Source organism: Manis javanica, chromosome 14, assembly GCF_040802235.1.
Source record: "Manis javanica isolate MJ-LG chromosome 14, MJ_LKY, whole genome shotgun sequence".
Classification (NCBI taxonomy): Eukaryota; Metazoa; Chordata; class Mammalia; order Pholidota; family Manidae; genus Manis; species Manis javanica.
Window position 1 is genome coordinate 21,437,672 of NC_133169.1, and position 24,878 is coordinate 21,462,549.

A 24,878-nucleotide genomic window follows, 5' to 3' on the forward strand; every position below is an offset into this window, starting at 1 on the left:
GGCTGGCTGAAGAAAACTGAAGCCTGCAGTTGTGGCACTGATTTAGTGGATCGTAGATGTGTTAAGATAACTATCAGGGGCTAGAGTGCTGACAAGCCGTGTTAAGCAGTGGGGAAACAACAGCTGGTAAAACTGTTGTTTCTGGTAATTAGAGAGAGATCCGGTACCCAATAAACTCATAGTGCCAGGGAAGATGTCAGAAAACAGAATGTTAGTTCTGTTGCTAATGATTGTTTTGGCAAAGCATGGCAAGGTCTCACCCTGCGTGGTGATTACGCCTTCATCCACCTGGAGGCTGCACTGACAGCCCAAGTCCTGGAGGGCGGACACGTACTGAAGACGACACACGGTGCAAGAAAAACGAACTGCAAGGCCATTCTCCAAAAAGAATCTTTGTGCATTTTTGTAGCACTACCTAGATTTCATGTCAGATATCCCACCTCAAACTCACAAGAGAATCTGTGAGTTTGATAGCAGACATAAAGAGGATAATAGAGAAATAATGAATCAGGTAGACATGAAAGAGACAACTGCTTCTGGACTCCCAATATTAAAACACTTGATTTAGTTACAATGGCCAATTAAAAGTCAGTCTTGTAGCAATCTAGTGCCTGGCCTTCACCTTTTTTGTCAGGGCCTAGGAATAATTTGCCTTGGGGAGCTGCTGAACAAAACGTGTAGTGCTCAGTAAGTACTCTCAAGACAAGGCACAAGGAAACGGGTCTAATAAAATCCCATGATTCAAATGAGAGAATGAGGAGCAGAAACAGGTGAAAAAAAAAAAAGGAAAATGGCAAATATGTAAAACTTGTCTATAGAAAACTGTGGATCTGGCTATTGGCCTATGGAATTGACTGAACTCAGCTAAAAGACCAGTAAATTTGTAAGTAAGCTGTATTGCCAGAGAAGCCACATTAAAAGGTATGTGAACTTTAAGATGTAAAATGACGTTTGATTCCCAATCTTTGGGCAAAATAAAGCTGAAAAAACTGTTCCTCAGGCACATTCTCTAATTCTCACCTGAAATATGGCAAAGAAGGATAACGGAATAGAAAAATCAAGAGTTGGAAGTTGGTGACAGTAGTTAAGAGAGCTACTCGCAGATAAGAGAAAAATCAAGGTATATTCTTGATTATTCTTTATTACTGCAGCATTACTAGCCTGTCCTGAATGATAAATCATCTCAAACTGGCCTTATAGTGAAGGAAATTCATCAGCTTATATAACTGAAACTCTACAGGGAAGGTGAGCTTGAAGTATGAGTGAGTCAGCAGCTTATGGATGTAACCAATGGAACATAGTTTCTACCATGCATGGCTAAAGCAATTCCTAGGGTTGCAAGCTGGTTGTCTTAAGCTCTTATGACTATGTTCTTCTTTCATATATAAGAAAAATGAAAGTTCTCCCTATAGTTTTTGTGGAAAAATAAAGAATATTTCCTTCCTTCCAGATACTCCTAGGAAATATATTCCTGGGTCTCAAGGACCCATTTTTTCATGTGTCTTGAACAGACCTTTGTAGCCAGTGGGATTCTTGTGATTTTCTTGCATTGATCAGTTCTGGACCTCAGTATGAGCTTAGTCCCATATACTGTGCCATACTAAGAATGGGAAAGGGGGTTTCTCAAAGAAAATTTGCGGGACTTTAGTGTCAGAGAAGGAGAATGAACACTGAGTAGCAAGCAGTATGATTTTACTCAGGATTATAATATGTAAAGTGTACTGTTAGTTAAAAATTAAAGCTTTTATTCAGGGGCCCCTATTTTCTCTGGAAAAAAATCCCATTTCTGTAAATTGATAGTTAAATACCATCTGAGGGAGAAAATGTTGTTGAGAGAATTAAGAGTCATCCACATAAAATCAACAAGAGGAAATAGATTTTTTAAATTTGTAAATCTAGTTAACCTAACTTTTATAGTGTATTTTGTCATTGCAGCACAAGAAAGTTTACCCATTTTCAGATGAAGAATGAAATAGACGGTGTTTCCAAATAGTAACACGCAGTTTCCATTACAAGGTGTCCTCCAAATGTTATTCTTGGTTCACTAAATGAATACCCTTACATGTAATAGGACATGATCCTGATAAAGACCTCTGTTGACAATGTACAGCACACCTTAGATTTCCTATAAACGAAGGGATAAAACAAATTTTCTGAAGAGTAAACATACCATGTCAAACCATTTCTAAAAGATTTGTGCTCTATGTAAACTAAGCCCTTAATTTTTTTAGGATTATTTATTCCATGTATCTTCATATTCCATATTATAGCCTAAATAAGTTTTTTACCTATCCAGAAAAGAATTGAAGATACTTTAGAATGCTTTATGGAAAAGATACTATATTGCTATCTATTTAGGGGTTCTTTACTTTTCTTGCAATTTTGATAAATGGTTGCATAATCCAACAAAATAAATTCTGGTTTTAATCATTTATGCATATCTGTAAAACTGTAATGACTTCCAGTTTGTTCTTTAGGTTGGAAACTTTCACTCAGATCTGGTTAAAAGTTGTCTCTAAGTAATGGGCAATATAATTGTTTTTATCTAAATAGATGTAACATATACATCAGTTTTTGTTTGGCTACCGGTATTGTGAGGGTGCGTGTGAGTTTCATTTTCTTCCTGCCTTCATTTTTCCCTGTATCTATGCTACATCTGTTCTTTAACTACAATCAATGTTATGTAGATGCCATTACTATTTTTTATTAACCTTTTTCCCCTGAATATGTAAAGGTAGAGAATTAATAGATTTGTTTAATTATAGTTCTTACAAGCAAAAATTCTTTATGCTACAAGATATAAAAAAAGGAGATTCATCCTATTTTGAAGTTTTTTGACACTTTTATTTGCATCCTGTAAAAGGTGTACTTTCCTGGAGCCACATACTACAGAACATAATGAATTGTACAGGAGCACACAGAAAAATGGCTTATCATTCTATGCTAATCTGATATGCTAACTGAATTTTACACTTAGAGATGACAGAAAACACATCCAACAAAAACGTATTTACAACAAAGTTATCCTACCTCAGTAAAATTTGCAATTTGTTTCTCCCTTTTTGTGTGATTGCTGGTATTAGCATTCCATATTGTTACTATGGATACAGTTCCACATTTCATGTTGCTATTTGTGATTAAGAAAGAATTTCCTAAATTCACAAACATTTTGATAAAATAAGAAATACAAACCAATTTTTTTCTCAGCTTTAATAAAATATCTTTTAGATATGTTGGTTATTTGCATTTTTTAAAAAAATTTCAAGTTAAGTTGAATTAAACACTTGAAAGTAATCTAGTGAATATTCCAAATCATCAGGAAGATGAAATAAGCTGGTGTTTATTTCCTTACAATCAAGGTACTTAGAATAAAGTCTGTCCACTTATAAGAGCCTGTGGGTGGTGCGAACATTATAGAAATCTTTTTCCAGTGCAATATCTGCCTCATTACTTCTTATGTTTTGTTAATCTTTATGAGTCCTCTTGAAAAAAAAGTTGTATTTCTCAAAAAAACTGTCCTTAAAAACTATTAAATGTGCTCTTCTATACATTTCACTTGTTCTGAAAGGACCCTGTAAAAATAGAATATCTTACTAGTTGTTCAGTTCCAGTGTGGAAAAGTGAATGTGATTTTACTAAAGATGTAATGTACTAGCAAAAGTTTCTGTGCATTCTTTAATGAACTGAAACTGAAAAAAATATCCTCTCTATGATTGACAATGGATCATAAATTTTACAGCAAAGTAGGGCTACTCCTTAAATATGAATCAGCTAAATACACTAGATATCAGTTGAAATAAAGAATTCCATGTTTTTTTTAAACATTAGAGTTTCAGAAATATAATGCAAAAAAATTTATTTATTCTATAAATCATTGTTTTTCCAACATTAATACAACTGAACTGGTATGGTTAGGAGTCTGGTTTCAAACCTAAAATGGACAGCCCAAATATGAGTGAAGAATTAAAATGTCAAGTGAGAGGAAAAAGATGGTGGAATAGGAAGTCACCATGGTAACCACCTCCCACACTATCTGAGGAAGCAACTATGTCTAATACAACTAACTCTGAAAGTGACCTGAAGACCACTTTGAGAAGGGTAAGGGGGCAGAGCTGTATTCAGGATGCAAGCCTTTCTCCCATTCCAGCCCATAGCTGGGAGGGAGAGGAACAGAATGGGGAGGGAGTAAATGATCATGAATATGGCATACCTAGCCCTGAGGATCTGCTCTGAGGAGATAAGTTCCTTCTTTTCTTTGCACTGGACTTTGAAGATTGGTGGGGCTGGACACCAGGGAGTGTTGAAGGGCTTGTGGGGACTGAGGCTCTGGTCACTTGTGGAGGACTGGCACGCTCTGTTGATCCCTTTGACCCTACATAGAGGCACAGTTTGAAAAATTTTCTAGCCTTGAGAAGTGTGCCAGAGAGGTGGGGGTCTGAGGAGCTCTCTCTGGAGGAGAAAGGACAGAGGACCACACCAGCCCTCACAAAGTCCAACCAGTCAGGAGCTTGTGGGAGCCATTTCTGAAACTCCCCGCCTGCCCCACTAGTTCAGTTCCAGCATTCCCCTGCTTATATTTTCTCTCTTTGTTGTATTAGACATATCCCACCCAGTGCTCTCAGTCCAGTGGTAGTTGGTAATTGTAAACAGAGAGGCAAAAGAAAACCCCATCCACAATGCATCCAAGAAGAAACCAGATGTCACACAAAGGGCACACAGACGCTAACAGTGGGGATCCTCCATTACTGACAGACAGGAAGAAGGTGGGCCCCACATACAGCCCACCAACAACAGATGTGGCTCGACTGCAACAGAGAACCAGGCTCTGGTGAGCAGGAAATTTTGCACTTCTGGGGACCAGAGGACACATGTTTCATAAAACCACAACTTTCAAGACCAGGAGGCATTGCTGATCTTTCTAACACAAAGGAAGAAAACACAAAGAACTAGAGAAAATGAGAAAGATGCTCCCTGAAATGGGGAAAATAATGGACAATCTCAGGGAGGACTTCAGCAAAGAGAAAAAATATAAAAAAGAACCATTCACAGCTGAAGAATATAATAACCAAAATGAAAAGTACAATAGATGGACTGAAAAATATGATAGGGAATGCAGAGGAACAGATCAGTGACTTGGAAGACAGGGTAGTAAAAAGTAACCAAGATGAGGAACAGAGAGAAAAATAATTTCTAAAATTGAGAAGATGCTAAGAGAACTCTGAAATAGCTACAAATAAAACAATATTCACATAATACAGGTCCCAGAAGGAGAAGAGAGAGAGAAGGAGTTAGAAAATATATTTGAAGAAATAATAGCCTCAAACTTCCCCAATCTGAGGAAGGGAAGAGATATCCAGGTTCTGGAAGCCCAGAAAGCCCTTAATAAGATTAACTCAAACAGGTCCACACAAAGACACATCATAATTAAAATGGCAAGGTTTAAAGATAGAGGATCTTAAAAACAGCAAGGGAAAGGCAGACAATTACCAAAAGGAAACTCCATAAGGCTCTCAACAGATATTTTAGCAGAAACTTCACAGGCCAGAAGGGAGTGGCATGAAATACTCAGAGAGTTGAAGAGAAAAATCTACAACCAAGAATTCTTTATCCAGCAAGGTTATCATTCAGAATTGAAGGAGAGATTAAAAGTTTTCATGATAAATAAAGGTTAAAATAATTCTTCAACACTAAACTAGTCTTACAGGATATGTTAAAGGTACTTCCTTAGATGGCAATTTTCTTAGATTTAAGTACTTTTCAGAGTGAAAACAAACCTAGAATAATGGTAGTAATCCCACCACATACAAAGCAAATATTAAGTTCAAAAGACAAAAGTAGTAAAATCAAAATCAACAAAAACAAAATTAATCAAGGGATACACAATGTAAATTATGACATCATACACATAAAATGGGGAGGAATAAGAATAAAATTGGAGTTCTTCATATTCAAAATTAAGCAGCCATCAACCTAATAAAGACTGTTACATATACAGGAAGCTATGTAAGAAGTTTATGGTAACTAAAAACCTAAAGCATATATTACATTCACAAAAAATAAAGTGAAGGGAATCAAAGCATAATACTAAAGAAAATAATCAAATCACAAAGGAAGAGAACAAGAGAGGAAGAAAGGAAGAGAAATGAACTATAAAAATAACCAGAAAGCAATTAACAAAATGGTAATAAGTAGATACATATCAATAATGACTTTAAAATTTACTGGACTAAATGCACCAATCAAAAGACATTGAGTGGCTGAATGGATATGGAAATTAGACACATCTATATATATGGTGTCTACAAGAGACTAAATTCAGACCTAAAGACACATGTAGACTGAAAGTAAAGACATGAAAAAAGATATTTCATGCAAGTAAAAAAGGACATTACATAATGATAAAGGGGTCAGTCCACCAAGAAGATATAACAATTGTAAATATCAAAGAACCCAACATAAGAGCACCTAAATACATAAAACCAATACTAACAGACTTAAAGGGAGAAATAGACAGTAACACAGTCATATTAGGGGATTTTAACACTCACTTAATATCAATGGACATTTATCCAGACAGAAAATAAATAACGAAACAGAAGCATTGAACAACACATTAGACATGGTTAACTTAACAAATATATATACACAACATTCCACCCCAAATCATCAGAATACACATTTTTCTCAGATGTACTTGGAAAGATCTCCAGAATAGATCATGTATTAGCTCACTAAACAAGTCTCAATAAATTTAAGACTAAAATTGTATCAAGCATCTTTGGACCATAAGAGTACGAAACTAGAAATCATTTACAATAAAAAAAATAGGAAAAACTTCAGTGTATGGAAACTAAACATGTTTCTAAATAATTAATAGATTAATAAGCATATCATAAGGAAATAAAACAATATATGGATACATATAAACAAAATAAAAAACAAAAAAGGAGAAATAACTGACACCACAGAAATTCAAAGAATTACAATAGAATTCTATGAAAAATGATATGCCATAAATTGAACAACCTAGAAGAAACGGATAAATTCCTAAAAACATAAACTCTTCTAAGAATGATCCAGGAAGAAACACAAAATCTGAACAGACCAATTACTAGTAACAAAATTGAATTGATAATCAAAAACTCCCAAAAACAAAAGTCCAAGACAAATGGCCTCTGGGGAAATTCCACCAAACATTTAAAGAATTAGTAACTATTGTTAAACTTTTCCAAAGAATAGAAGAGGAAGGAATACTTCCAAATTCATTCTTCAAGGCCAGCATCATAAACAAACACACTACAAAAAAAGAAAATTGAAGATTAATATCCCTGATGAATATAGAAGCAAAAAACCTCAACAAAATATTAGCAAACTGAGTTAAAAAATACATCAAAAGGGAAAATCATCACCACAAAGTGGGATTTATTCCAGGGATGCAAGGATGGTACAATACATACAAATCAATGTGATACATCAAATTAACAAAATGAAGAATAAAAACCATATAATGGTCTTCATAGACACTGAAAAAGTATTTGACAAAATTCAATATCCATTTATGCTAAAACCTCTCAACAAAATAGGTATAGAGGGAAAATACCTCAACATAATAAAGGTCATATATGACAAAACCACAGCTTACTCAATGGTGAAAACTGAAAGTATTTCCTCTAAAATCAGGAAGAAGATAGACATGGTCACTCTCACTATTTTTTTTTAATTCAAAATAGTACTAGAAGTCCTAGCCACAGCAATTAGACAAGAAAAATAAAAGGCATCCAAATTGGTAAGGAAGAAGTAAAACTGTCACTATTTCCAGATGATATGATACTATGATACTACATTTAGAAAACCCTAAAGATTCCACCCGAAACCTATTAGAGCTATGAATGTATTCAGTAATCAGGATATAAAGTCAATACAAAGAATTCTGTTGCATTTCTATATACTAACAATGAACCAGAAGAGAGAGATCAAGAAAAAAATTCCATTTACAATTTCCTCAACAAGGAAATACCTAGTAATGAACCTAACCAAGTAGGTGAAAAACTTGTGCTCTGCAAAACATAAAAAACTGATGGAAGAAAGTGAAGACACAAGTAATTGGAAAGATGCTCCATGCTCATGGACTGGAAGGATTAATAATGTCAAAATGTCCATCCTACCCAAAGCAATTAAAGATTCAGTGCAGTCCCTGTCAAAATACCAATGGAATTTTTCAATGAACTAGAATAATAATCCTAAAATTTATATGGAACCACAAAAGACACCAACAAGCCAAAGCAAACTTGAGAAAGAAGAACAAAGCTTGGGTATCACCCTGATTCAAGCTCTACTGCAAAGCTACAGATTAAAACAGATGGTACTAGCAAAAAGAGTAGGTAAATGGAACAGAAGAGAAAGCCCAGAAATAAACCCACACCTACAGGTCAATTAATTTATAACAAAGGAGGCAAGAATATACAATAGGAAAAAGACAGTCCCTTCAATAAATGCTGCTGAGAAAACTGGTCAGATACATACAAGTGAATGAAACCGGATTACTTCCCAAACCCATACACAAAGGTAAACACAAAATGGAGTAAAGACCTAAATGTAAGACATGAAACAATAAAAGTCTTAGAAAAAAATATAGGCATGAACATTTTGAATATCAGCATGAGTAATTTATTTTAGGATATATCTCACCAGGTAAGGGAAACAAAAGCAAAAGTACACAAGTAGGACTACATCCCACTGAAAAGCTTCTGCACAGCAAAGGAAACCATCAGCCAAAAGAAAAGGCAATCTGTTATGGGTGAATATATTTGCAAATGATATAGCCAGTCATGGCCTAATATCCAAAATATTTAAGGAATTAATACAATTCAATATAAAAAAGTAACATAATCAAAAAACCAGCAGAGGACCTGAATAGACATTTTTCCAAAGAACAAATACAGATGGCCAACAGACACATTAAAAGATGTTCCACTTCACTAATCATCAGGGAAATGCACTGGAGATATCACCAGTTAGATGGCTAATACCTAAGGTTAGAAATCACAAGTGTTGGTGAGGATGTGGGGTAAATGGAGACCTTCTACATTGTTGGTGGAAATTTAAGTTGGTCCAGCCACTGTGGAAAGCAGTATCGAGGTTCCTAAAAAAATAAAAATGGAAATACCATACAACCCAGGAACTCCACTCCTGGGAATTTACCTGAAGAAAACAATATCACTAATTTAAAAAGATATAGCCCTCCTATGTTTATTACCACATTATTTACAATAGCTCAAATATATAAGCAACTAAAATATCCATCAGTAGATGAATAGATAAAGAAGATGTGGCACATATACACAATGGAATATTATTCAGTCATAAAAATAAATCTTGCCATTTGTAACAACATGGATGGGCCTAGAGGTTATATGAAATAAGCCGTACAGAGAGAGATAAATGTAATTTCACTTATATGTGAATCTAAATAAAACAATGTGTAACAGTGCAGACTCATAGACACAGAGAAGAGACTGATGGATTTCATGGGGAGAGGGAGTGTGGGTAGGTAAAATAGGTGAAGGAAATAAAAAGGTACAAAATTTTTAATTATAATGTAAATTGATCATAGGGATGACGATAGAGCATAAGAAATATAATCAATAACACTATAAAATCTTTCTGTGTTGACAGGTAGTAATTATACCTATTAGGTTGAACATTTAGTAACGTAGATAATTGTTTAATCACTATGTTGTATCCCTGAAACCAATGTAATATTGTATATAAACTATACTGCAAAAAAAATATTAAAATGTAAAAAAATGTTTAAAAATTCATACTTATTATTAACACTAGCTTTCAATTCATTGTTCAAAATCTCTCTCCACTGAGTATAACTGATTAATTGTTGAGAACTTCACTATAAATTTAGGCATAAACATATAGTAGGCTTTACAAACTTAAAATCATTCAGTTTTTCTGGGCTTATATTCTTCTGATTATTTTGATGCCAAAATTCTTATTTTTAATATTTTAAATAAATTTTAATATAAATACAGTAAAATGCACATAGTACAAGTATACACTCAGAGAATGTTAAAAAACCAAAGGTACAATTACAGTCAGCCTCTGGGTCAAGAAACCATGAATTTTTAGCACCATGAAGATCCTAGGCCCTCATCCATCACATCAGCTCTTGCTGGTACCATTATTTTAACATGAATAACACAGATGAACTATTTCTGTTTTTATATTTACTACATATAGATTCACATAGTATATATACCTTTGAGTCTTGCTTATTTGTTCAATGTGTATTTGAGAGATTTATCCATATCATTATGGGTGCATGATTCATTCCTTTAGCTTTATACAACTCCATTGTACAAATATACCATGAGTTCTTTTCTCTCTTTGTGCATAAACATTTTGGTAGTGTCTACTTTCAGAGTATTAAGAATAATGTTACTATGAACACTTTTGTACATTTTGTTGCAAATATGTACCTATTTCTTTTCGGTTTCTACATAAGAATGAGACTGCTGTGTCATAGCATATGATATAGCATATATATATATATATATATATATATATATATATATATATATCTGCCTTTTCTAGAGAGTGGCAAATATATTTTCTAAAGAGGAATCCCATTATTATGTGAGATGCCCAGTTGTTCTAAATTCTCACTTCACTTGTTATTTTCCCTCTTTCTCCCTTCTTTACTTTTTTTTCCTTCTTCTTACTTTTAGCCATTCTGGTAGGTATATAGTTGTATTATATAGTGGCTTTATGGCTTTATCTCTTTTTTCTGATGACTTAATGCTACTGAACATTTTGTCATATGAGTCTTGTCCATTTGGAGTTCCTCTTTTTTCAAGATGTTAATATTTTGACCAGTTCTTTTTTCTTTGTGTTTTTCTTATTGATTACAAGTTTTCCATAGGAATTCTGTTTGACAAATGTAATGCAAATATGTCTTCCTCTCTTTAGATTGATTTCTTGTTTTCTCAAGGGTGTCTTTTGAGGACAGAAGATTCAAATTCATCTTTTTTTTAATAGTTATTACTTGGGATTCTGTTCATAACATTTTTTGTTTATTCAGGAAGACCTATGCTTTCTTCTAAAGATTTTATATTTTAAAGATCTTTTTATATTTGGATCAGCAATCAATCCGGAATTGTTTTTTGGTATAAAGTAAGAGCGAAGATTAATTTTCTTTACATATAGATTTACGATGGACCTGACACCATTTATTGAAAATCGTGTTTTTTTCCTCTGCACTACAGGGCCACCTTAGACATAAATCAGGAGACTGTATGTACATAGTTCTCTCTCTGGACCCTCTTCTCTTCAATTGATAAGTATGTCTATTCTTAATTTCCTAATACTTATGAGGTTTAAATATCTAACATTCTCCCAAATTTATTCTATTTAAGACTGTCTTGGATATTCTAGATCTATTGTATTTCTATGTAAATTCTAGAATCATCTTGCTGATTTCTAGGTGAGAAGAAATAATGTGATTTTTCTATTAGAAATGTGTACAGCAGATTATTTTGGGAAGACTTGAAATCTTTACATTTTGAGTCTTTAAATCCAAGAACATGATATGACCCTCTACTTAGGTGTCCCTTATATTTTTTCCCAATTATATTTTGTGTTTTTCAGTATAGAGATATATCACTATAAAATGTATTTTGTTAGATTTATTTCAAATGTTTGATATTTTTGTGTTCCTCTTGGAAACTGGTGTCAACTTTTAAAATTTTATTTTCACTTTGTTCCAGATATATAGCTGTGCAAACTATTTTGTATATTGATCTCTTATGATACAAACTGGCTAAATTAACTTCTCTTTTAAATTTTCTATGTATACAATCATATTATCTCTCAATATGATGGTTTTATTCTTCCTTTCAAACACTTGATATTTCTTTTTTCTTGCATAACTGCACTGAGTAGAACCTTCAGTGCAGTTTTCAATAGAGGTAGTGAGAATGGATATCACTGTCTCATTTCTGCTCTGAGGGGGAAAGCTTTATAATTTTCACCATTATATCTGAAATGCTTGATTAAAATATGGATGGTTCCATGTTTTCCAAGATTGCTTAAAGATTTATTTTAAAAATCATGAATGTTTATCTTGTTCCTGAATTTACTGAGATATTCTCATTATTTAATTCTGTTTCCCATTTGTGATGAAAACAGATAGATCCTTTTAAAATTAAATTAATCTCTAATAAATTTCATTAGTCTAAATATAGTATTTTTATATATTGCTCTCAGTAATTAATAATATTTTGTTAGAATTTTTGCTTTGCTGGTAAGAAAGACTATGTACAATTCTCTTACTCTGACTGAAAGCAGTTCCTTTGGGAAAAGCATCTCAATAACATACATTTTTAACATAATTAATTTAGATTTTGATCTCTTTTTCTGTCAAGTTTGATAAATCTACTTTTGGAGAAAATGTAAGAGTTTCATATACATTGTCAAATTTATTGGTCTAATGTTCTTCATGATATCCTCATAATTTTTTATAATTTCTGTAGTATCTGTAGTGATATGTCCTTTCACATTCTTGATACTGTGATCTGCTATGTTTTTCAATTTATTCTTAATTACTCATAGTAATTATTAGGTTTATTAATCTTTTCAGAGAGCCAACATTTGACTGTGTGGATGGTTTTTACCTGCTAAATGCTTCCAGTTGCATTAATTTCTTCGGCCATCTTTGTTCCTTCTCTCTAATTTAGAAGAAAGTTACTACTCTTTAAAATGTTAATAGTGAAACTTAAATAATTGACTTCCAGCCTTTTTTCTTTCTATAATATGTCTTGAATCAATAAATTTCTGTCAAGCAATTCTTTCCTGAATTACACATTTGACTTTTCCTATTTTCATTATTGTTCAGTCAACATATTTTCACTTTTTTATAACTTCTTTGATAGATTTTTGACTCAGTTTTCTCTCTTCCATGGATTATTTAGAAGACTCGCCTTTAACTTTTTGGCAGATGAAGTTTGCCCATTTTTCTGGTTGTTGATTTCAGTTTCACTCCATTGTGAACAGAAAATATATTCTAGTTGATTTCAATCGTTTGGAATTTGTTCAGGCTAATTTTATGATCCAACATATACTGAAATTTGATAAATATTCCATGAGCACTGGAAAAATATGAATTCTTTTTTTTGGTTCAGTGTTCTATATATTTTATTTAGTCAAGTCTGCTAATTTCCTTTTCAATACATCTTCACTTATATTCAACTTGGTTGTTATCAATTCTTAAAATAAGTGTGTTAAAATCTTACACTATCGTTTTGTATGTGTCTTTGAATTTTGTCAAATTTTTCTTCATGGTTCTGGGGACTCTGTAATTGGATATTGGCCAAGAGGGCCTGAACATTCCTCACAGCTTGACTAAACTTTACACAGGTTTCTTTCTGACTATAGGCCCCTGACCTCCCTTTCCTTCAGAAAACCTGCAATTATAAATTCTTTCTATGTACCTTAAGATGTAAATCTCCTACAAATCACTGTTGTCTTTCTCAAGGATCTGGGAGTCATCCTTTTGAAATGCAGTCATCGAAGTGAAAGGAAACACACCTATCTCCCAGTCTCTGTGCAAAGGAGACTTCTATAAAAGACAAGTAGCAAGCACATGCCCTAAAGACATTGACCACTTTTTCTATTAATGTCCTGTAGTACTTGTCCGTGAGCTAATCCCAGTGCTTTAAAAATCCTCTTGCCTTTTGTTTCAGAGATGGTTTCAATCTTTCTTCCTCTTTTGAGTCTCCTTCTTTATTGCAATAGTCTGGAATGAAGTCGTATTTGCCTATTAAATGGGTGTGGTGAAATTTTATTTTTCAGTTCATATAAGTTAATAATTATGATATATATTCTTGTGGAATGTACTATTTTATTATTACAAAATATTTTTATTGCAACTAATGTACATTGTTTTAAAATGTATTCTAGTATTTTTTGGTTAGTATTTACATTACATATTTTTTCTGTGTTTTAATCTCAACTCATTTATGTCCTTGCCATATTTCTGGCAAACAGCAAATAGTTTTTTATTATTATTATTATTATTACTATTATTATTCTTTTTAACAGTCCTGCTTATTTGCCTTTTATTTAGAATATTTAATGCAGAAGGAAAATAGAATATTTAATATAATAACCATTGTAATGAGATTATATCTGACTCAACACAATTTATTGAAAGACAGTCCAAACCTTTCCCTTTACACTGCATTTATCTATATGTCCAGATAATTTCTCCCATTTTCTACTTCATTGTTTTATTTTGGTGTAATCGAATAATTATTTTACTTCTTTCTTTTTAAGATCTTTTTCCTTATCTTAGTAGTTATTATGCAGATTATAACATATATCTTTGATTTATTTTACTCTAAAACAAATTGTCTTTTAATACATTCTTAACAATGTCAGTACTGAAATGCGGATAATATTAATCCTTTCCATTCACCACATATTACTATACGATTGTCATATATTAAAATCCTATGTGTATTTATTTCTAAATAACATTGTAATTATTATTTTGCACAGTTGATATTCACTTGTATTTACTTACATATTTTGCTACTTCTAGTATTCTTCTTCTGCTTTGATTTGCATGGATCTATGTAGCATATCTTTGCCGAACCTGTATGTATTTTCAACTTCGGTTTTTGAAAATATTGCAGAGTGATATATGATTCTAGATCAATAGTTATTTTCTTTTAGAAATTTAAAAATATCAAAATCTGTTCTTATTTTGATAAGTCAGGCTTTTTGTTACTCCATTAAAAGAAAAATATATTACAGAATATTTTCTCCTTTTTCTTCCAAGAGTTTTGTTACGATGTTCTTATCTCTGGTTTTCTTAGCTTTGTATTTGCTTTTTGAATCTATAGGTTGAATTGTTAGGTTTTCAGTTTTAAAACATTTGTAACTATTATGTATTTGCATATTGTTTGTGCCATTTTTCCCCTTCATTCTTCCTATGCCTCAAATTTTAAAATGTTAGACTTTTATGCATTTATCACATGCCTTTTATGCATGCACCCAGTATTTTGTGTTGCTTTCCTTATTGCTTCCATTTCTGTCTACTTGATTAACTTGCCTTCGTGTTCACAAATCCTGTCATCCACTGTGCCAAAACACCTATTAAAACAAAACTTTGAGTTATTGATTTCAGATACTGCATTTTTATGTTTTAGAATGTCTTTTATTCCAGTTTTATAGATTCTAAATCTCTGGTGAATGTTTCAATATCACCATGTATTTTATCCTTCCTTTACTTTATTTTTTGAATATTTTAATAATAATTATCTGAAAATATTTCCTACTACTTTAAATACCTGGATAATCTTACATCTATCGTCTGGTTTCTTTTCTCTTTAATATTAGCCATGAGGTGTTGTCTGCTCATTTAGGTTATAAATTAGGGTTTTATGTCCATCATATATAAAAAGAACTGCAGAAGTTCTAGAAATGTTTTACTACTTCAACTGTCACCTTTTTCATATTTAACAAACACTATAGGGAGGGAGTTGATCATTGTAGGATGATCAACCAAAGATCAACTTCTTAGTATCAGGACTTGAGCTGTATCAGTGCTGGGTTATAACTGCATAAGACTCCACCAACCTCTAGTTCTCCCCTTTTCTTAGAGGGCGACTCTTCAGAAATTTTCATTAAGGACCTGGTGAGCATGTGCTATTTCAGACTTGAAACACTACAGGTGATTAAGTTCTATCATTCAGAGGTTTTTAGTTTATCTCTTCAGTCATCTGTTACAGGTATATTCAAAATAAGGGAAATGCCTTAAAGAGGAGACTGGTTGTATACTTAAAACCATGTAAGCTTTCAATCTACCACGAATGCAAAATTTCCTATGGATTCTCTGTCCTGGAAAAGTAGCATTTTTCAGGGGCTAACCCTTAATTCTCAGCTTCTAACTCTTCCTGGAATTGATAAATGTGCCCTAGGAAAAAGCAGTTGTAAAACTCAGTATCAATTCAGCATTCTTTCTAGGGTTTTCCATCTCTGCCCCTGTGTTTTTATTCAAGCCCCTCCTTATAGCAAGTTTTTATTTCTTAAGCACCTGAAAATAAGTGGTAAACTTAATTCTGCTTGTGAATACTTTTAAATAGTTCTTTACCATCCAGAGCTATCTCAAATTCAGCAAATCCCTTGTGATAAAAATGAATTTCTTTAGGTCGACCAACTTGGAATTTGCCATTCCCATCTCCACAACCATTAAGAGCTTTGTGAAAGAAAGGAAGGAAGGAAGGATGCTGTGAATCCCCAGCTGACATCTGTCAGGTGTTTTGGTCCATTTGGTTTTGGTTGCCTTTATGATCTATTACATCTCTAAAAATATAATTTAAAAAAGTAGTCATCTTTTTAGTTACTATCAATAGAAGTTTGGCCTACTTCAATGTACTACATTCTACCTCGAAAGAAAAGCCCAAATGCTCATTTGGTGATTTTTTAAAAATAGCCTTCTCAAAGCAAAATAAAAGGGGTAGCATTCCTGTGTGAGTTCCACTGATACAGAGCTCAGGGAGTTTCCGGGTTAACATACCATACATTGTGATAGCAGATGGATTTTTTTGGTGCTGTTTAACCATAAGGAACTACCATATATTGTAATTTATCTAAAAGTTCTTCATTTCATAATTATTTTTAAACATCAGATGGTTTTACAAGAATAGAAAATGTGAGATGTCCAACACATGATTTTTGAGTAATCTACTGGGAAAACTAGAAAGAATTAGAGATGATAAGTTTATGAGGTTTTCCAACAGCATCAAGGAAATAAATATCTTTGATTTTAGACATTTTTTTCCCTGTTTATATTAATAGAAATATTGCTAAATTTTAGGAAGATTATTTGTTATGCACTATTTTGATCAAAATATAACTTAAGAAAACCTAAATCTGTTAATGCTTCCTAAATCTATTTACCTACCTTTTTATTCTGTAATTTGCTGATTCTATTCCAGAAAAGATGATGTTTTATTGAAACCATGAATTGTGTCTTTTCTTATCTCATATTAGCTGTATGTAGCCTTATCATACCTGACCTTTATTTTGTTGAGATATTTTTCTTCTGTCTAATTTGTTAAGTGCTTGTATCATGAATAGATATTGAATTTTGTCACTTTATAAGGTTGTTTGGTTAAATGTATCACCAGAAGAATTATAATCTTCAAGCATATAAATATGATCTTTTGGCAGGTAAAACTTCTTGCCTTTGTGAAAGTCATGTCCAAAAATTTTTACTAAATGCTAAATATTTGTAGTCATCACACTCTGGGGATTCTTATTATTCTTTTACAAAAAATTACTATATGTGGTTTTAACAATATTTTTAACCTTAGGTTGAGACATCCTTAAACTTTTATTTAAGTTCAGTGTTTTATGAAATAAAGGCTATTACAAGTTAGGGAGTCAGCAAAAACACAATATTGAAAACATACAGATATGCACTGATAAAAATTCAGAAAGAAAAGAAAACAAAACCTACAGACACTATTCAATCAAAATTGATCTAGATTTGATATAAAAATATATAGTCAAGTAAGGGCACACATTCAAGAAATTCATGTTAATGTAAAGAAGGTATAGAACACCCACTTTCCACATTTTGTCTTACAAGTGAAACTCAGCAGCAACTAGAGAAGCCCAGAGAGGTGTCAGAGGTAACAGATGATAAATTCTTGTATGGAGAAAGACAAGGAATATCTTTGTTAAATGACTAATATAACAGCTCAAGAGCAGGCAAGGCTCAATGGCTATAGTACATACCTGTACACAAAACAGCATAATGCTCACAGTAAAATACTGAATAACCAGTAATAAAAGTGATATACATGTTCATTTGAAAGAATAATCATAAAAAGTAAGGTCTTCCAAAAATGTATTAATTTCTCCCAAAAGGGAAAAATAATCTTTCCAATATATAATTTTGTTGGCAATGTTTAAAAGTATGACATTAACATATAAGTCCTACCTGATTCCTCAAAGTCGCTGTTGTAGGCTTTCCAGGTTTCAGTTATTCGAAGAAGATTCTCTTCCATGGCTTGAATATCCATGGAGGGGCAATTGCATTCTGGAAACTTGGGACCACATTGACACCAGCAGTCATTGTCCTTGCAGATAAACTCTCCCTCTGAATTGCAAGCAATGTAGCTCAAAGCTGCTTGTACAAAACGCTCCTGAAGATAGTCTGGAAGGAGTACTTGCAACCCTGAAAGAAAAAACGTAGCAAATACATTTACTTTAATAAAGAAAAAAAAAATAATGCATATTTATAATATTTAAAAAAGGTCAAAATTTAGTGTATTAAGTCATGAATTTATGCTTATCTTAAAACTATCATTAGAAAATTACCTAAGCAGACAAAATTTCAAATAGTTATAATTTTTTCAACATATGCTGACTCCATATACTGTTTAAGAATCCTGGAAATTACAGGGCCATTTAATCCCTCAGAGTATCTGATTTTGTTTTTTTAAATGTACTATATTGGCTCTTTGACTTAATTCATCAGAAATTTGATAATTTTTGCATAACATGTAGAGCTTATTTCCTATACCTTTGGAGAGAGATAGTATACACATATTTATCACCACTTGATTTCAAATAGTTTCCAATATTTTCTTTGACTTTCAGACTACCAGTGCACATCTAATAGGTATCATAATGCAGTGAGTTTTGGCATTGGTAAAAGAACTTTGAAAGCTGGGAATGCTTACCTCATGCCTTTAACAAAATATAATTTATGTAACTCTATTGTTCAGGAGTGATTGCTAAGACTGACTACGGGGAAGCAGATGGAACGATTCAGTTGTTTCACACATCATTTCCTTGCCATGTATTGTGACAACCCTAGTGATACAGTTCATTACTTTTCTATGTGGAAGCTTAGTGAAGTTGCTATCTCTTAAGAAAAATATCAAAAATGAAAATAAATTGATAAGTTTAATATTTGGGAATATCTACTGGTTTATATTTATTATGATATTGCAATTAAAAATATAGATTCAATTTAAAGATTTCTTGCTACATAGGGCAATTACATAAAAATTGCTAAATATTCAAATTAATCAGTAGATAAAAATAAACATAAAAGTAAGGGAAGTTTGACTAGTGACTTTTTGATATGTACTAAAGAACTAGATTTTTACAATTTACATGTTTCCTTCAAACAAAAAAATAATAATTTTTTGACTCAACCATTATGATATTGATTTAATAAAATCATGAATTAGCATTTAGGAAAATAATCTACTTTGCAAATATATTGACAATTATACCTATCTCATTCTTTCTGATTAACTGTCTCATAAATTGATCAGGAAAAGTATTCTTAGCACTTAAATACTCACTTTATTATTCATAATTAGTTCACTCCAAAGAAATAACATTTATTGAATGCCTTCCATTTGGAAAACAATTGTTCGGTAAAATACAGATGTAAGAATAACTGAGACATATCCTTGACCTAAAATTGCTTGCAATATATTTAGGAAAAATAGAAGAAGTAACTATATAATAATATTATATACTAATATTTAATAGCTACTCGATTTGGGATACATATAATTTACTAGGTATAATCAGCTAAGCAATTAGGTTCATAAAATTAATAAAACTTTTCATGAAAAAGATTCATGAAAAGTGGAACATTATTTGAAATATGGGTAGTTTTCAACATGAAGAGATAGGTTTTTTTTTTAAGGCAACGGATTACATAGCAACACATCAAACACAAATGAACCTTGTAATATACCTTCTAAAACAGCAAGTAGTGATATTGTTTCAATGCAAATGGACTGTAAGATTGCAGTGAGTGAATTGTGTAGAAAAATAAATTCAGAGTAATGTTATTTGGGTTTCTATATGAGGGTCAAGTGTATGGAATTAATTCATTTGTATGTAAATGACTTTTGGCCATGCAGGATATTCTTAGTGGTACTTATTAGCAGCAGAAGATATAAAGAAAAAAGATTAGTTTAGACAGAAGACTAAAAAATGTCTAAGTTAGGGAAATGATGATGGCAATTTAGTTGATATGAGAAGAGGAATGAGAATCAACTGGCAGTACTTTTTGATGTAAGGCAGGTGGAATGTTCAAATGATTTGGAGGAGTAAAATGATAAAGCAAGAAATATTCTGAAATGTCTAGACCTGTGGGTCACCAAATTAGTGTATACTTTAGAAATATCTAGTGATTTCTTCTGAAAATATCCCTAGTGAGTGTTAAAAACAAACTAAATAAGCCAAAGTCTTTGCTAATAAGACTCAGGAAAAAGCACAGATTTATTAAAATATCTTAGGTAACTGTAAATATGTGGGCCAGATATATGGAACCTGCTGATTCTCTCAACCATAATTTAAAGAGAGAGAGAAAAATTCAGAGAACTCATGTAACATTAAAAATGTCATAAACCATGTGATTTCATTATAACTTTGAACCTGTAAAGATGATCGTGTTTTGCAGAAATGGAGAAGGTTGAAGAAGTAATTTGGGGAAAAATGACTGGTGGCAAGAAATGATGAGTTCAGCTTCAGAGATGTAAGTATTTTTGCTATAGTCGTTCCTCTATCTGCCTCTCTATCCCTAAAAGAAAGAAAACAGCATGCTATAAAGCCACACTAAAAATAAGAAAGATTTTTAGGAAGAGGTCTAGGGGACAGAGCACTCAAAACATTGTAATTTTGTAACGAGAGCACTAACATAAACAACAGTTGTTACCTAAAGAGAGAACCTGGACTGCCTTGGTGGACAGTCAGAGTGACTGATGGTTGTCCTAGAGATTTTTTTTTTTAATGTACAGAAACAATAGAGTAAAAATGCTGATAGGACTCTAATTAGATAAGGTCTATTGGTACCGAGACAATGCTTAAGGAAGCTGAGTTCTGGCCCTCGGGGGTACTGTGAAAGCAGGCCTGTGAGGCTGGGCAATAGTCAAATGTGAACGAGTCCAGTAGTGAACAACTAGATTTTTTTTTAATCAACCTTCTCACTAGAAACAACTAGAAAATCTGAAAAAAAATACTAAAAATAATCTGCCTGAGGGGATCTGAAAGGCAATAAAAGTGAGGATTTCTGGACCTCACCTGGTAAGAATAGAATTCCTTGGGGAGCCAGCCAAACACTGGGCATAGCTTTTGTCTTACCTAGTTCTGCCCAGTTAACAAAGCAAAAATTTAATTGTTGAACTAACCACGACAAAGGTAGTAAATTTCTCAGGACTGGTTGAATCCAGAAGGGTTATATATCCAAGAATTAATTAACAAAAAAACAAACAACTAACCTTCACCAGGTCTAAAACATACTTCCAAGTGACTCAATTAGAAACGGATTAAGGTACTACTAAAAATGAAAGTAAAACTCTGGAAGAAGAAAACATCATAAAAAATTATTTGTGTAATGTTCATGCAGAGCATCAGAATTATATAAAAATATAACTAGTATATAAGAAAACAAAGAAAGACATCAAGCCTACTATGCATTAACTTCAAAATCACCAGATCAAAAATTAAATGACAAAACAATTTTGACAGAGACCTGGAAACTGTACATGATAATCAAATGGAAATTTTGCAAATAAAAATATATACAATGGAGTTAAGAAATAATGAGTGGATTTAACAGCAGACTATTCACAACTAAAGACATAATTAGCAACTGAAACATATCATAAAAGTATAATAAACACAGAATTAAAAAACACAGAAAGATATAAAATACAGAATACAGAGTAAAAGACATATAAGTCATGATTGAAAGGTCTAAAATAGATTTAATTGGAAATAGGGAATAAAGGGAGAGAAGAAAATAAGCAGTATTTTGTGAATAAATATATAAGAAATTTACAAAATTGATGAGAGACATCAGGGAAATTGTACTTTGCATCACACAAATGAGTGTTTTAGCAAGATGAACAAACAGCTCAGTGAAAAGGACGTGCTGACCGCTGCTCAGCAATGCTGCTCTGCAGGTACTCCCTAAATCATGCGAAAAACTGAGGACTCAATTGGACGGGATAAACTCGTCATCTAGCATTTCTATTACACATTAACTAAACCACAAGTAAGTCATCTGTTGCATTACAAACATCTGTATTTTAAAAGAAAATATTACATCACATTTCCATAGTAACAGTGGAATTAATCCTGGGAATTTAGCATCTGGTTATCATCTCTTTAAAACAATATATGAGCAAGGTATGCAAGTGTGTTTTTGTCCATGTATGTGCCGTCCTTGAAGTCATCACTTCATTCCACTATCCCTACATATTTTTTATCTAAATTAAATTTTTTTTCTACATATATATTTTATCAATAGATGAAATCGTTTTATGAAGCTATATCATTAGATTTTTATTATAAACAAAAAAGATGCATAAGTGATCCATCAGTAACATTCACATTAACTATTCTATCTGATAACAACTCAGTTCTATGTCAATTTTGTTGAAATAAAACATTAGGAACCAACTGGGAATTTCATTTCTGGTGATTTTCCCAAAAAATTACTACCAATGCCTCATAAATGACTTTTAATAACTCCCGTTACCTTGCAGTCATGGGTATCTTCTTGAATATGTTAAATTAATAAGGGCTTGAAAAAATTGGAACATTATTAACTTCAATATGTTTTTGTTGATACTTTCTAATGAGTTACTTTTCCTTATATGTATCAAATATATTTTCATCACTAATTTGTAGTTTCTGATATGGTTATTTCAATTTTGGAAAAATGTCTGCTTTTAACCAAGTGGCAAAACTGATTGTAAGTCCAACAAGCAGGCAGATCCAGTTCACTTACTGTCAAGAAACATTTTATTTCATTTGTCTTCAGTTAAAATGAATGTGTTGTGTGCATCTCTTGACATCTCATTTCTGAATGTTAATTCTAATGTAGATAATTGAGTCATGAGGTTTTGTTCTGAATTTGTTGCAAATGCTGTTACCTCAATAATTCTTACTGATTCCTTCCTTGCTCTGATCAAATTCTACTTCAGGAGCAATCCGTTTTTTCCACAAAAGTGGAGGTTTGGAAGAAGAAGGTCAATACTGAAAAACTGTCATAATTTCAGACTCCTCTCAATAGCATATCTGAATTCAGAAGATCTCCAAAAGGGCTAGAAACTGATCTTGTTACCTCACCTTGGGATTAAAAACAAAACAAAATGCACAAAAAAACTATCTTTATCCTAATCTATATTGATATCATCCATAAAACTAACCATCTCTCTACATCCATATCATATTATCATCCACATCTATATTCATCTATCAAACCAACCATTATCTATATCTACATACATCCATCAAAACAGCTAATCATCTATCTATCTATCTATCTATCTATCTATCTATCTATCATCTATTTACCTAACTAAATAACTATGAAACAAAGACATTTGTGCTACCTTCATGAAAGATTTTTCAGAGACACTGATTTTTCCAATTGCCACATACAGTGACCCAGAATCTTTTATGCCCTTCAAAGGAATGTATCATGGTAATACTGATCCATGCCTGAATGCTTTACATTCTTTCTTAAATGGAGAAGGTCTACTATTAAAGGTGAGGTTAGAAAGGTAAAAATGATACTTGGACGGTAAGTGTAGATGAAATTTAAGAAAGAGTACATGGGAAGTTGATACTGATTTCCTAATATTATCTTTGGAAAGGTCTTTGTATCTCAACGATACAATAAAGTTGCAATAGACAATTGAAAATAGAGGCCTGACAAACAGAAAAAGAAGAAGAGATGCAGGCTTCTTCTGTATTCCTCATATAAATTGGAAAGAGTAGAAATAATAGGCCCAAAACTGTTGCTTCATTTATTCCTTGTATTTATTTTTTTTCAAGACAGGACACTGAAGTTTTGTTTTCATAATATAATGTCCTGAAAACTGAATACAATGATTCACAAACAGTACAAATCAATAAATCCTGTTAGTAAATACTTTTTAAGAACAAAGCAATAGAAATAAACATATATTTTATATAAAATTTCATTGTCCTTTTGATGAAAGTTAATGCTCCAAGGGAAAATCAATCAATATATTTAAAGATGAGGTCAGTAGAGAATTATAAATAATATTGGTAGGCTGCATTTTTACTTAATTAGAGAATGCATTTCAATAGCTTTAAATCTAAAATTGATGATGATAAATTAGATAGCATTTAAAGCTTAAAATTTTTAAGTACTTTGTAATTTCTATACAAGTCAAAATGAATGACATTCACTTATTATTTAGAATAAATTTATATAATCTATAGTTGATATATTTTTCAAGATTGAAAAGTTGAGAAAAATGGTAGAAATTCTGAAGCCTTTAAGCATTTTTATGTAAAACTGAATAATATAAATACTGCTTTAACTTTTACAGTTGAAAGGTAGACTAGAGAAATACAACTCAAAATTACCCTTTGATCAGTCAACTTAATTTAGACAATTGTCATCTCAAAACTTTCCTGAACCTGTTCAACTAGTACATGTTTAAATATGTGAATTCATAATCTTTACCTGCCTGTATGAATAAGTACACATACCCATAACCATTTGGCAATAGCATGTCTTTGTTAAAAATTGTTTTAAAAAATCATCTATTAAAGTAGTCACACAATATAGTAATAGAAAAACAATGGTAAATTTTTACCATGATCATATAATCTATCTTTATAATGGACCTAATGCAAATATATTTTATTAATATATTTTCAAATATATTTCTGTCTAACAGAAGAAAAATGCAACACTTAAAATGGCAGTTCATGTTGCAGTATGCATAAATATCATTATGAGTCTTACCAGAATCTATAAAGAAAAAATCAAAACTCAG

The 24,878-nt window shown here is 32.0% G+C and overlaps 1 protein-coding gene across 3 annotated transcripts in view; it reads right to left on the reverse strand.

The window, feature by feature from the left end:
• BRINP3 (BMP/retinoic acid inducible neural specific 3) overlaps positions 1-24,878 on the reverse strand; it is a 406,709-nt gene that overhangs the window by 116,161 nt on the left and 265,670 nt on the right. For all 3 annotated transcript variants that reach the window (XM_037014585.2, XM_037014587.2, XM_037014586.2), the window contains exon 6: positions 18,023-18,259. In XM_037014585.2, coding sequence (XP_036870480.1) covers positions 18,023-18,259 — 237 coding nt within the window. The remainder of the gene's footprint in view (positions 1-18,022; positions 18,260-24,878) is intronic.